The following is a 14,101-nucleotide window of genomic DNA, read 5'->3' as shown; positions in this document are numbered from 1 at the left end:
TCTAAAAAGCGGGAACTCAGAGACTGAATAAATATGATGGCCATTTTCCAAGAAAAATGGTCTGTTGAGGTGTGTAGAATCTTTGGTCTAGGGATTTTTTCTTGTTACACAATACACCAATTCAATCCCAAAAGAAGGGAGAGTGCTTATTGTGGTATTGCCTGAATCACTTTTATTAGGGTATTCATCAAAGGGGGTGGTGGGAATGAGTTTGTGTGTCTGTCAATTATCAATATATGATTGAAAGACCACTATAGAAGAGAGTACAAAAAACCGTGGCTGTTGTTCATTTTATCTTTTTCATAAGATATGCTACTCTGTCCAGTTCAAATTCTGTGTTTGCTTAGTTTGTTCATAAGAAATTAAATTCAACTCTAGGTTACTTGTGGAATTTATTTTTATTCATGTATCAATTTTTTTTTGGAGTTGCCTCTGTGGCAGTGTATTGAACAGTCCAATCGGCCCATGTTTGTGGGTGTCCCTCGGGGGTGTCATTCATAAATTTCATCTCACCAATCTACTTCCTTGTTACAATTAGCTAAAAGTAACATGAAATTTGAACAAACATAAATAAATTCTGGTGAATATTTACAAGAGGCTGTTTATATTGTTTTTATTTTTTTAAAAGTTATGTACTACTGTAAGACTAGAAAAACACAGTATGAGCCATTGCATTGAAAAATTAGTTATATTCTTTTGAACTAATTCAAAGGGCTAAATTTTCTATCCCAGTTTAGCTAATGGGCTCATATATTTTCTGATGCAGTATTGCTAATATGAATTTAGTGATCCCAACTTTATGGTAGATTGATATTACAGAACACTCAAACATCATAAGTTGTAATGTGCTCAAAATTAAAGCAACAACTGTAGAAATATTAGAATATGCTTACAGAAAGTGACATCCATGCATTACAGCTAAAAGTAGTAAGGAATTAAATATTCCTAATAAATGGTGTTGGATTTGTAGTTGTAACAAAACCCAAGTATTGTGGTGTCGTCATTGCCATGAATTAGGTGTTAATGCAAGATCTTCATTGTGAGATGTAGTCTAATATTTTGCATGCAATGGCTAATTGATCTTAAGTCGTCACTAACAGGGTCAATGCGATGGCTTTTTTGAAAAGGGAGATCCATTTGTACAGCAGCTGAATGTACCAAATAAGAATTTACATTGCATATTGAGGAGAATGATTTTAATCTCTTCACATGCTTCTGAGTGCATATTGCAATTGGTGACTTTTTTTGTGGGTAACTTGTGGTTTTTATGAAATATATACTGGTTGATCATGGCTGCATATCCACACATTTCATCTGGATAGCTGGTTAAAACCTCTTGATCAATTGGTCCAAACTTTATCAAAAGTACTAAGCTAGATGTTGAATAAAGCATAACGTATTCAAACAACACTTGGTTTCTCTTTTGTAAGGCAAAAAGAAGTAAATATTTTTCATTAAGGAATCTTTCGTTGTGCATGAAATGTTTGCTCTTTGTTTTGGTAGCAGTTTATCAATATGATAAAATTTATAATACATGGCTAGTTTATACCAACATCAAGTAAAATTACCAAGAAATTGATGTGCAGTTTTGAGCTATTATAACTATTGAATGTTTTCATTCTTAATTTCTATGAGGGATGTTACATTTTTGCCAACACCAATAAAGTACCAATATGAAATTGCAAGTGCTCCTTGAGGACGTAACCGGTTTAACCTCTTTAATATATGTAACAAGATGACTGCAATGGGCTTTGCCTTTGGAAAGAAACTGCATGTTTCGACATTTCTTCAAGAAATCAAGCCATATGAATTATATGGTTATAAAAATTAAAAATGTCAATTTTTGCACTAAATTACAAACTAGTTATAGATATCAGATCAGTACAGTATTTAAACTGATAGTCCAGATTCATAGGTCCCATCACTTAGTAAAAGTACAAAATATCAATATATAGTTACAAGTATTCCATGAAGGGACTGATGCTTCATTAATCTTAATTGCATGTAATCGGAGACTGCAGTAGATTTTTGCCTTAGAAAAAGGAACTGAATGTTTGGACATTTACTTGACAAAATTTTACACTAAATAACAGACTGGTTGTACTGTATATTGGTGGATAACAATAGAGTACTGATTAGTCTGCCACATCCGTAGTAAAAATAATTACATCACAAGTTTAAGTTTAAAAAGAAAAATAACGTATCATTCCAATTGACCAGGAGATTAATCTGTTGGATGCAGAAACAAACATGTACACTCAAACTTGAAAGTAAAGTGTGAATGCTGATGTCGGCTTTTCCATTCCCAGTTTCAGCTACCTCCATTTCAGAGGTGGACAGGCGGGCATTGGTACGTACCTGACTGCTCTGGTAGAGTAGACAGACAGTAGTTGCCTTGTGTAGGAGAATCTGCTTGTTTTGGGGTCATGGTCTTTATAGCAAAGCATGATTGTATACTAACATAGCCTTCTTTTTTATTAACACAGACCTGGAGATGTTTTTCCTACCGTACAACATTATTTGTAGTTATGCATGTTAATACTTTCAGAAAACAAAGGATTTGTGTTACGTCACACTGGGTTCTGAATGTTGCACAGTGCTATTTTAAGGTGCACGTTTTGAATGTGTTACAATGCACTCTGGTTCTAAAGTCCCGGCCTGGACATGCTTGTTCGTTTGCGAACATCAGTTTCATCAGATCATCATTCATCCTCATTGTCACGATTAGCTAAAATGTTTTGCAACATAAAATGAGAAAAGGGGATCTTTGAGGCTGAAGTGACAAAGTACAATGAAGGAAACAAATTTTCAGAAAGAAATTTAACCTTTGTTATTGGACTGGCATGGAAAGTTGCACATGATTCTTGTCTCCTAAGTCTGTTGGTTGCACACAGTGGTGTGCCCAGGATGTACGAGAGGTGGTGATTACATACACTATTTTTTTAGTAGTCATTCCTCATTTTGCCATTATTTCCTGCCTTTGATGTTCTTTTTTTTAGCAATACGGGGCCAAAGGGGAAGGGGTTATAACCCCCACTAACCCCCTCTCCTTGAGCACACCACTCGCTGGTTGCACATGCCTATTACTGTATGTGCAATTTATGGTTGTATCACTCCATATGAAATTCCCGCAAGCTTCTTCTAGTCACTTCAGTCTGAAAGCTCTCAAAGACACTGCACTGCGTAGCTTACCAAATCTGAGGTGCTAAGTAAACCTAGGTGGGGAAATTTGAGCACAAAGTGTGTGCATTTGCATGTTTTTTTATGCATACCGTATGTACCAACAGTAGCAAATATGTAGCAGGCCTAGAATCTTCAATAAATAAACTACATGTAGCAGAATACTGTGTGAGGGGAATAGTTTCCTAACGTTTCAAGGGCCATTCGCCAATCTTTCTCGATCAGAGTAGAGTATAAGAACTGATAGGCCTCTCTGTTAGTGTTCAATGATGCACAAGATTCTGCTGCAAAGGTTAGATTCCCAACAATGATACATTATTACAGAAAACTAAATAATCTCACTTAAATGGAGTTAAAAATCACTTTCAAGGAACTAGAACCTTCCCGTATTCCAGGTATGTTCGTAGTGTGCTCACTTTTTTAAGTATTATGGGCACATACCATGGCAAACTAAACATTGAACATGGCGAGAGAGCTACAAAACTTTACTATTGCATGTATCAATGAAGGCCTTCTTATACTGAGAACAAACCAGATCTTTCATACACATGCGTGTTCGCATATACACAAATTTCATTTTTTCATGGAAAAATTGATGTGCTCTCATAAAATTTGAAACTAAATTAGAAATTTACATGAATTTTGTTAGGCTAGATGTTTTTAGGAGTAGAGTGCAAAAGGATGTTCCGCAACACTCCACCCTTACCAGGCTGCTTCTGGCAGGAAAAAACCAAATAAACAACTAAATAGGATCGTTAGTCCTGGGTTCCCATCTCGTTCCTCACCAGAGCGCTCTGAACCAAAGAATCAATCACAGGCAAGAACTTGCTGAATTAATGTTGCAGGGTGATTGCTGAAAACTCGCAGAAATGGGCTCTATACATTTATTTACAATTCAACAAACAAGGCTCGGATTCTTCCATTAATTCTCCTAATTTACATTATTTACATTCCTCCAACTTGAGCCCAACTGCCAAGTGGAAGCTAGCATCGGCGGAACCACCTCGGGATGCTCTTTCTCATGGGAGGCTGCTGAAGACTGAAGATCACTCTCCCTTCTGCTATCAATTTCACACACTGTCCTGTCCTCTGTCAGAGGCCATATATATACTTCCTCCCTCGTCGCATGGAGGAGGGCTGAAAGTTCAAATCTTATTGGCTCTTTTAAACTACACAGAACCATGGAAGAAACCCAAGCATACAGAGTTATACACAAAACAAAAAAGAAACAAAAAAAATACTGTTTGTAACAAGGACCAGATCTAGCCCCAAAAGAGCTAAGTTGGCAACAGTGATATCCTAACCTGAGCATGGAAATTTTGTGTGTAAAAATTTGAATAAAAAGTTTGTCTAAAGAGGCAGAAAAGAAATATAAAAGTAAGAAAAATACAATAATGTAGTGGTGTGTACATGTAGATACATAGCAAATACACATTTTCTAAAGTGCACATATGTTAGGTTCAAAACTGCATTCTAAAGATTGGATAATCTGTAGGAAAGTAAAATATGCAGTTATGGAATAAGTGGATAAAATGGGTCATGCAATCTTTTCATGTGCGAGGTGCACGGCAAGTTCCCCCACAAACTAATTCCATTGCATGTTGCGTGTTTGCTAAGAGCTGGTATAGTTGGTGGTAATTATTGTGAATGAAGCATGTATGTGGTGTAAATAATTTCAATAAGTTTTTTTTAGGTTTATGGCCTTAAATTTAAGCAAGCTTGTAAACATGCTCAGTTTCTGCTTGCACGAAATCATGGATGCAAGTGAATGGATTTGAGAGGAAGTTGGACTTCAGGCAAAAATTAAATGAAACCTATGTGATTTTTAGTGTTTGCAACACTATCAAAAATGAAGAAGTGCAATTTGCATATCACCATTTCTGTGATGAAGAGGTGAAGCACTATTTGCACAGTTTATATACAGCAATCTGTAAACGCTGAGAAACTGATTTTGTTTACCTATGAATTTAGGAAACTTTCCGAAATAATAGGACTTCATGTCTCTGCCTATGACAGTTATCACGGCATTTAAAAATCGAAGAAGCCATACACACACACACAATGAAATTAGATAAACAGTAATGTTGGAGTAAATTCACATTCTTGACAAATGTACAGTCTGTCCGGCAAGACCCTATAGCCTTAGATAATGAAAACGTGAATGTGGTAATCGTAAATAAAAAATGGTTTATTTTATAATCCCTTAAAAATATCAAGAAATGTAATGAATTGCTCTGTGTGGACACAGTCTCTGTGCATAGCATAAGTCATCAAGTGCAGAGATATGATGCTGCTAGATGGGTTATTAACAACATCGTTCAGTTGCTCTGTAGTTCTGGCTTCACTTTGACCCTGTATGTTGTCCAATTCTTTCATGTTTCTTATCTAGGGTAGAATCTTGTGGGACAGATTGTACAGTGGATTCACTTGGTTAATGTTCCACTCAAATTAGACCCATGTAGCGACTGGAAGCAGTCCGCTTCCTGGCAAAATCAGATATACATATCCCCACAACTAAAGCACATTTTGTACCTTTCCAAGCTGAGGTTTTGTGAAGTTTCTCTTCGGTAAGCACACTGCGCAACACTGCAATCAATCTCCCTCGGATCAACGACATGTTATTGAAAATATATCCATGCCATTGAAATGTTGTAGCTCTCTGTCTTTCTGCTGGACATCTATATTTCCGTTGAGACCAGCAGAGCATGGCATCAATTAATGTGACAATTCTTGAAAACTACGTGCCATTTTTCAGATGTCTTTTTTTATCTTAGTATACATGTGAAGATATAATACACTCGAATTACAAAACAATATATTCGTTGTTACTATTATTAACAAGCGAAGTTTGAAAAAGGCCTTTGTTTCCCCCATAAAATTATGGGATTGATTTAAAAAATGGCTATACCTTCTAAACTACTGCATCCTTTTGAAAAATTTAAATTCTACATGTAAGAATGAGTAAAAAGCAACACTTTAAGTAACATCCAACAATTAACGGTTTGGAAGGGGGGGTGGGGGGGCAAAGGCCCAAAGTTAGAAATTTTCCGTAATTATGCAAAATTCCGGAAATGTGGATTTTTTCCCCCAAAATTGTGACATGGGCATTACATATCCTCCTAGAGTGGCCTCTTGTCGTGCTTACATCCAAATTTGGTCCATCCAGCATCCACAGGGGAGCTCCCACTCAGCCATCTGGTTAGCGTTGATGTGATTAGCGTTCTCGCCTTTGGTGGGAGTGGTCCCGGGTTAGATTCCCGATGGGGAGCCCCCAAAATGTCAGTGCTGACCCATAGTCGTGAGGACAATTTGGAAACTTCTTGAAAATAAGTAGTAGCGGGCTCCAGTCACAAAAGCCAGAAAAACAGTGGCGATGGGATCCGATGCGCTGACCACACATCACCCAATGACAAGCCTCTGTCAGGCCCTGACCCTTCGAGGGCTGTGGCGCCACAGAGTTGAGTTTAGTTTCCACAGGGCTGACACTAGAAGAGTGGTTCTAGAAATTGTTCCATAAGCTGGCAATACTGCTGCTTTACACAATGTTATTTTTTTAGCCAAGAAGTATCAATCTGATTTCAACAAAACATTGCACGGTTGTAGGGGTGTACCACCACTACTACATTTTTTCATTCACTTTGAGGTATTTTTTTAAATTCAATTTTCTTCTACCCTTTAACACTAATTATTGAGAGGCACAATGTATAAATTTTACCTCTGCTAAAAGCCTAGTCTTTAAGAATGAAAGCAAATACATCACTCATCACTCTATGACAATTAGTTCTTGAGCTACGATTTTTGTTGCACTTCGTGGCAAATTTGAAAAGTGCGCACTTGAAAAGGTGTCAGATTCAATGGGAATACACCCACATGCAGGGCTCCACCATACAAAAGTTAAAGGATTTATATTCGCTTCCATGTAGATTTGTAAAATAAGTGGTAAACTGAAGTATTAAGTGTTATAATGCTGCAACATAAAGTACACTTTAGAACAAAGAATTTTTATGTACAATTCTTATGTGAAAACAGTCGCGCTGAAGAACTAATGCATGTGAAAGCAAACTTTCTCGAAAGATGTAAAATATATGTGTGGACATTTTCCAAGATCCTCTGTAATTAATTTACTTGTAATTGTGAAATATTTTAATTGAAATAAATCTATGCACTTGAGTTGAGGAGTTACATCCAATTTTGCCAGCAAGTGGTGTCTTCCAAGAGTGTTTTTTCCACAAGAAATCAAAACAACACTTTTGACTCTCTCTGGTAAGTTTGCCTCCTACAATTTTTTGTACATCGCCGCACATTTTAAAAGCGTGCACCTGAAAACATCCTACCCAGAGAGAGTTTGCAGCGTAAAATGTCCTGTCCACCAAAAGTTCTCATTTTCAAATGTAGTTGTCAGTGATGAGATTAATCAGATATTTGAAATGTGTTATAATGTAAGTTACAAAAAAAAACTGTAATTTTTAAGTTTCTCGTTCTTATTGAATCTACACGTGTACATTTCTTTCATTGCCTTTTGTATGTAATTTAGGTGTTAGTGTTTTTCTCCCTTAACTTCTCATATTTTTTGATGGGGTGTGGTGGTGGAAAGAGGACAATTTTGAATTTAGACATATCTTGCTGAAAATACTAATGTTAATGTTTTCTGTTGAATAGCATGTTGATATGAGAAGTTCCACAACCTTTGCTGGTGGCTTGCGCTATGCCTCATACAGTCCTCATCTGCGACGTTCCCTTCCAAATATGTCCCATATGTCTTCAGAGCCACCAAAAGTGTACCCCTACCATTTACTTGTCACAACCAACTACCGCCTGCCAGCTGATGTGGACCGCTGCAACCTTGAGGTAACTATTATTATTTGTATTAATTATTATTATTAGTTATAATGTGGTGTCAAAATTTTAATACAATGTAAGTTTCACAAAAGTAGACAATTTTAATTACTCATATAATGTGCTATTCGTCATCCAATATGGCTATTTTTATAAAAAAAATGTGAACAGCTGAAAAGGCTGTTTGCAATAAGGATGCAGGGATAACATCTCTTATCATTATTATAGTCTCTCCCCTGAAATATTAGTATCAGATCATTAACATAGAAATTTCTTCTTATCATTTGTTACAAGTGTGTACAAAGATCAAACTAATTTATTAGACAAAATATTGCTTACAATATGTTTTCAGAGACATTGTAAGTGTTGAATAGATTTGTGTTTAAAGATGAATAAAGATGTAACATTTTTGGTAAATTTTATGGGATTTTTTGGTGCACTGTCATGCTCAAGGATACTTTACATTGAAAAAAACAATTTTTGTTATTCAAATCTTCGCCAAGGTAAGTAAGTGCCAACGCCAAGGTAAGTAAGTGCCTAGCGGCCTGAGCCCAAGAGATTGATATAGGAGGGTAGACTACTGACTATTGCTTGAAATCACACTAACCACAGGATTAATTTAGTTAATACTACTATATAATTGATAGTTAAAGACAAACATGAAAAACGATTACATCAATGCCCCTTGCATTCATTCATTCATTCATTCATTCATTCATTCATTCACTCTCTCTCATGCTTCGGCATTTCAAACATAATAAGAGATAAAACTTTGACTTCGTGATTAAAGTAATTAATGCAGTACCGGTTATTTCTAATGCATTCGTGTTTCTTTCTACATAACTTGTAATCATGTTGTAGGTTATGCATGAACGGAAACACTTTAGTTTGAATGGTTCTTTTACTTTTCTTTTTAGTTTGTTATTTAACACTACTCTTCTATGAAACCATAAATGTACATATTATACCATTACATTATACTCTTATAATTCAAAGATTTTTCGCAGTTATTCTGTTTACATTAGCGATTGATAGTACCGGATAAATCTGGAAAGTTCTTTTATGCAAGTATGATTTTACTTAAATTGCTGCTATGAGTAAAATAATAATCATCATCACACGTAAGGTACTAACTGTTGCAATAAGCAATGTCAATTAATGGATGATAACGAATGTATCTCGGTGAGCTCAGTGGGCAATATTAATTAATGGTGGTGGAAAGAAGTTTCTTCAATTCAAGCACATCACTCTCGGGCCACTTGGGACACACTGTCGCTTACCTTTGCTGGATCTAGTAGGCATATCCAACCTGGGCAATTACAGGTTACTTCCCGGCGTCTTGCTGTAAAGGTGTTGTTTATTCTTGGCCTTTCGGGCTGCAGGCGGCCTAATGATAAGGCTTCTGGCTATTACGGCTTCACACAAATTGTCAGGGATTTCTCGAAGGTATAGGCATCGTCCGAATGGTAAGGGGCAAAGCCCCCCTCAGGCCCCTTCTCTACTCAATCTTGACACTCCAGGGTGAAACACAATAAACAAACACTAATTGGTATTCGCAGTAAACACACGCCTTTTGATCGCAGAAGAGTATTGTAAGGTCGTGGATGGTAAACTGTGTCTTCTCACTGCTAAAATATCTATGTATCCTGGATTCAAAGTGGTCGTTGTTCTAGCCTCCCGTTTTCAGGCAGTGTTAAATCTTACTGATACTGTCTTCCAAACCTTCTATGATCGCCTGTTTTGTTGGAGTTCCTTGACCCTTTGTCATTGGCACCTCTGAAGAGGCTGTCCTGTTGCAGAAGCCATTGTGTATCACCCGTTCTCCTGCCAGTGCACTCTAGGTGGTCCGTACCCATTGTCTATCACCCCTATTCTTTATCCTTTTTTTCTCTCGGTTGTTTCACCTCCTATGAAGTTGTACTTTGGGAATCTCAACAATTATGATGATAAAAGGCTGTTTAAAATTTCATGCAAATCTGTTCAGTGGTTCAAAAGTTCAATTTTTGCCTTGTACCTCCGTTGTCTGGCCTCTTAGAACGTGAAATAATTTGTTAACTGCGGTGAACCGCATATCTCTCAGGCTTTTACTGAAGTTTAATTGCCATTGCTTAATTAATTTATTAAGTTATGTAATTACTTAATGATATCTGATTGGCTTAAGCAAGATTTGATTGTTATAGCACAAACTCCTTTAAACCTGACCTTGCATAATATTTTTTTTATTATGTTAATGCCGAGATAGAATCTTCTGTTGTTTTTGTTTACGCACCTTCGACCATCTCTATCTTCTTTTACTGGATTTAAAAGTTTGCACTATTTAATTTTTCTACAGTGTAGGATAGTCAATTAAGTCAAAGTATTTTTGGTTATTCTGGTAGCCACTTCAGTGGCAGTGTATGTGTTAATTGGTAGACTTGAGGGGTTTCACGCAGACGAGACACAAAATGCATGTCACTTGAGAACAAACCAATCGGAAGCAATATTTCACCCTCCAGCAACATCATATGCTTTGATTGGTCAGTCTCCAGTGACATGTGTTGCTTCAGTATGAAAGCTCCATTATGGTATTGTCACCAAAGGTTAAACCATAAGTGTCCTGGGCCAGGCATGAGTGTTGAGAATTTTGTCTAATCATCATGTCATATAATAGTTGCAAATAGCTAAAGGTGGCAGAAAAGTGAAGCATGAAATAAGAGTTAGTGTGACAAAAATGTGGCGTATTCAGACAATCACGGTTTAATGTTAGACGTCTGTAAATAATGACAGTGCTAATGTTTGTTTCTTTCCAGCGGCATTTGTCAGATGCAGAATTTGAAGCAGTGTTTCATGTCAGTCGAGTAGAATTCTACCGAATGCCCCAATGGAAAAGAAATGATATGAAAAGGAGAGCCAGGCTTTTCTAGATTTTTATCGGAAGATTGTAACAGGTAGCATGGACAGTTTGGAAGAATCAACATAGAATGGTATAGATTTTCAAAAATAACAACACAGTGATCTTAATAGTTGAAGCTTTTATGGGAAAGAAAACAGAAGACTTTTATTAATGAATAAGCTTTCGGCTCTTCATTAACGTGCTTTTTTTTTTTCTCAGAGCGTATGCCTGTTGTAGTTGTTTTCATATATACATATATACAAGCTAGGATTTTAAATTAATGCTTTTTAGATCTGTATAACCTATTGTGGCCTTGTTTTTAGTTTATCTTCGAAGACATATGCATGAGGGTTGTATGAGGCTCTTGTATTGAAACTTATTGAGTGTTGTTATTATTTTGGGAGGAACAATCGCATTGTTAATTAATTTCTCCAATTCCTAACTACACAAGACTGCAGGGAGAAACGTGATACAGCCCTGGCATTGCTAGTAGCTATTTCTGTATTGACTAAGCATAATTTGTATCTTTTTAATGTAATAACATATATTTCATGCTAGTATATCATTTATGTTGACTTCAATTAGAGTATAGGCCATAGAACATTGTATAGATTGAGCCTTGACATGCACCTTTTACCTTATAAAAGTTCTTGTTTTTTTGTAATATTAATAATACATTACACTATTTCCCTCTCCTCTACTACTACTATTAAATAAGTTTCCGTTCCTGCTTCAGTTTGACACAAGCAGTGGCTGTATTTCAGGGCTTGAAACATAAGTTGTACATAGGGGCTATATGAAGTGTCTACGTGGAGGTGAACAACATGTGTATTATAAGTATATAGACAGCTATGAAATAATTTGAATTATTATTTTATTATGATGGTGACTAGGATTTTTCACAAGCTTATGTACAAAAAGTGTAAAAGAAGTTTGCATTGTTTATGTGTGTGTGCATGATTGTATTGACATTTTTTTTGTGTGTTCCTGGATTGTGTATATTGTGATTTCCAGACATAGTTTGATTCAAAATCAATAAACATAATTCCTTTCTGGTTATTTTTTTTAATTAGCAAGGTGGACATGGGAGCTTGTTGACAAAGTACCTGTATGTTAATATTTTCACTATGCCAAAAAGGTTTTTGCATGTAAAAAGACACTACAATGCATTATATCTTTGGTATTCAGCATATTTCCAATATCCAGCATAGGGCTCTCACTTGCAAGAGCACTGTTAGGTGCACTACGCTTAACACACATTTCCTAGTTATGTGACAATGTTTAGAATAGAAGTAACTGCTTATACAAATTTTAGACCAAAAACTAAAAATATGTGCAGCATTCTTAGTTTCAAGTGAAAACTGAAGTCGTGGGTATAGAAAAACCTGCTGTGCATAAGGTGACCACTTCATCTGCAACTGCTTGTCTTGCGCACTTAACAATAATCAATAACACCTTCAGTGCATGTCCCTGCAGCTCGAATTCTAACACAAAAACGTCATAACGAAGTTTTAAATGGGAACATCATATGAAGCGAGTTACTTTACAACCATGCATGTCAACCATTTCATCGAGTTTCCTCTGATGCAACAGATTACAATATATCTGTTATGTTGGTAATAATGGACCATTGAAAAATTGTGATTTGCCATTCTAATAAGTACAAAACAAAAAGTTATAATGATTATTTGAAGGGATTATAATGTCAATATCATAACCGTAAGTTCACTGATTATAATCATCATGTATAAGTGTGGCCATGTGTGTAAGGGAGAAAAGCATTGTGAAAAATCCTAAATAAACCTATTAAGTATATCTACCAGTGAGGGTTAATATAGAAGCCTAGGAATATGTTGAAACATTTAACAGTTCACCTCAAGTTAAACTTTTGTATGGTATGCTAAGTTACCAATTATGCATTTTTCTTTGTTGGATTTATTTTGAATTCTGTTTAAACCCTTAACTTCTGGTGTAACATTAAGTCTTGTACATGTATGATTTTTATTGTTCATAAAGGTTGAAATATTGTATAGTTGACATCAGTATGTAAAACGTAAGGTTATAATTAAAAAGAATAGTGTGCATTTTTATCACCAAACATGTTACTATTATGTACAGGTACATGCAGTTGTGAATTCTAAGTTTCTCTTTTATTTATGTGGCGAGTGAGAGTTTTTCTTTTAATGGGATTTTTCTGGTAAGAATAAGATGCTTTAGTCAACAATATTTACTTTGCTTTCATTGTTATTGTCCTGTTCTTCCTCTTCAAGTATGCATGAATAAATGTAGCGTAAGGCATCTGTGATGATTGTGGAGAAAAAAAAATTGGGTGTGCAGCTGCAACAGTCAAGTATTTCCGGTCTCTTTTGTCTAAAATTTATTATTTTTAGGAAAAACTTAGTTAACAGTGTTGTGATTAGTGCAGCTTAAATACCCAGTTATGTGTATTTAGTGTGTCTTTAATTAAATTGTTAATGATAACTGAGATTACTTCAGAATGAAAAAGTTCATAAACATAGAAGGCTTATAATTTCTCAGCTCTGAAATCAATTATTTGAAGAAAGTTATTAAAAAATTACATTCAGACTTTTCTCTAGTAGTAATATATTTTTATACCTTAATGGTTACTGTTGCCAATTTATTACAGCAGATATTTATCCTACTTCTTAATGGGAATATTATTAAAAGGTTAATTGAAGTTAAGGTTATTTTAAAGGCAGCTGAACATGTTTGTTTGCTAGTGTGGTTGTGTAATGCACAAAAGGCAATAAAAGTCCTGACCTATCCATGTAAATGGTTTTCGAGGCTGCCACTTCATACCAAACACACATTATTAAATTTTCTAAACAGTTACATATTGTAATAATTGTAACTTGTGTTTCTTAATACATGCAGGGAAATAAAAAAGTGCAAAATTTTCTTAACAAACAGGTGTGATGTGGCATAGAGCTTTAACTTCTCATGGTATAGTTTACCTGTTTCTATTACCAGCTGTACACCCAAATAAAGATTTTTTTTTTTTCAAAAAAAGCAAAAGTAAATTTCAAACAGGAAAAGAAAAAGAGAACTTAGAAGTTGATTTGAATTTATTTTAGACAAGTCATTTTTGTGTGCATCACATTTTTATGTGTATTATTTATCTAAGAGAGATGAGTAAGGTTCGCATTTAGTGTAGCATATGCAAGTAGAATAAAACAAGGCTTTGTTCTTTAA

General features: G+C 35.5%; 1 protein-coding gene across 10 annotated transcripts in view; it reads left to right on the top strand.

Moving 5' to 3' along the window:
- The window catches only part of Unc-115a (actin binding LIM protein Uncoordinated 115a), a 143,841-nt gene extending 129,740 nt beyond the window's left edge, over positions 1–14,101 (top strand). For 8 of the 10 annotated variants that reach the window (XM_083126868.1, XM_083126861.1, XM_083126865.1 and 5 more), the window contains 3 exons: positions 2,310–2,350; positions 7,840–8,028; positions 10,806–14,101. In XM_083126868.1, coding sequence (XP_082982994.1) covers positions 2,310–2,350; positions 7,840–8,028; positions 10,806–10,919 — 344 coding nt within the window. In that variant the 3' untranslated portion in view covers positions 10,920–14,101. Of the gene's footprint in view, positions 1–2,309; positions 2,351–7,839; positions 8,029–10,805 lie in introns of those variants that run through there. The other 2 variants (XM_083126870.1, XM_083126869.1) reach the window with 1 other exon arrangement.

The sequence above is a fragment of the Lepisma saccharinum genome, chromosome 8, assembly GCF_977018435.1.
Source record: "Lepisma saccharinum chromosome 8, izLepSacc3.1, whole genome shotgun sequence".
Classification (NCBI taxonomy): Eukaryota; Metazoa; Arthropoda; class Insecta; order Zygentoma; family Lepismatidae; genus Lepisma; species Lepisma saccharinum.
Note: the sequence above shows the minus strand (reverse complement) of the source record. Positions and strands in the feature narration are given on the sequence as shown.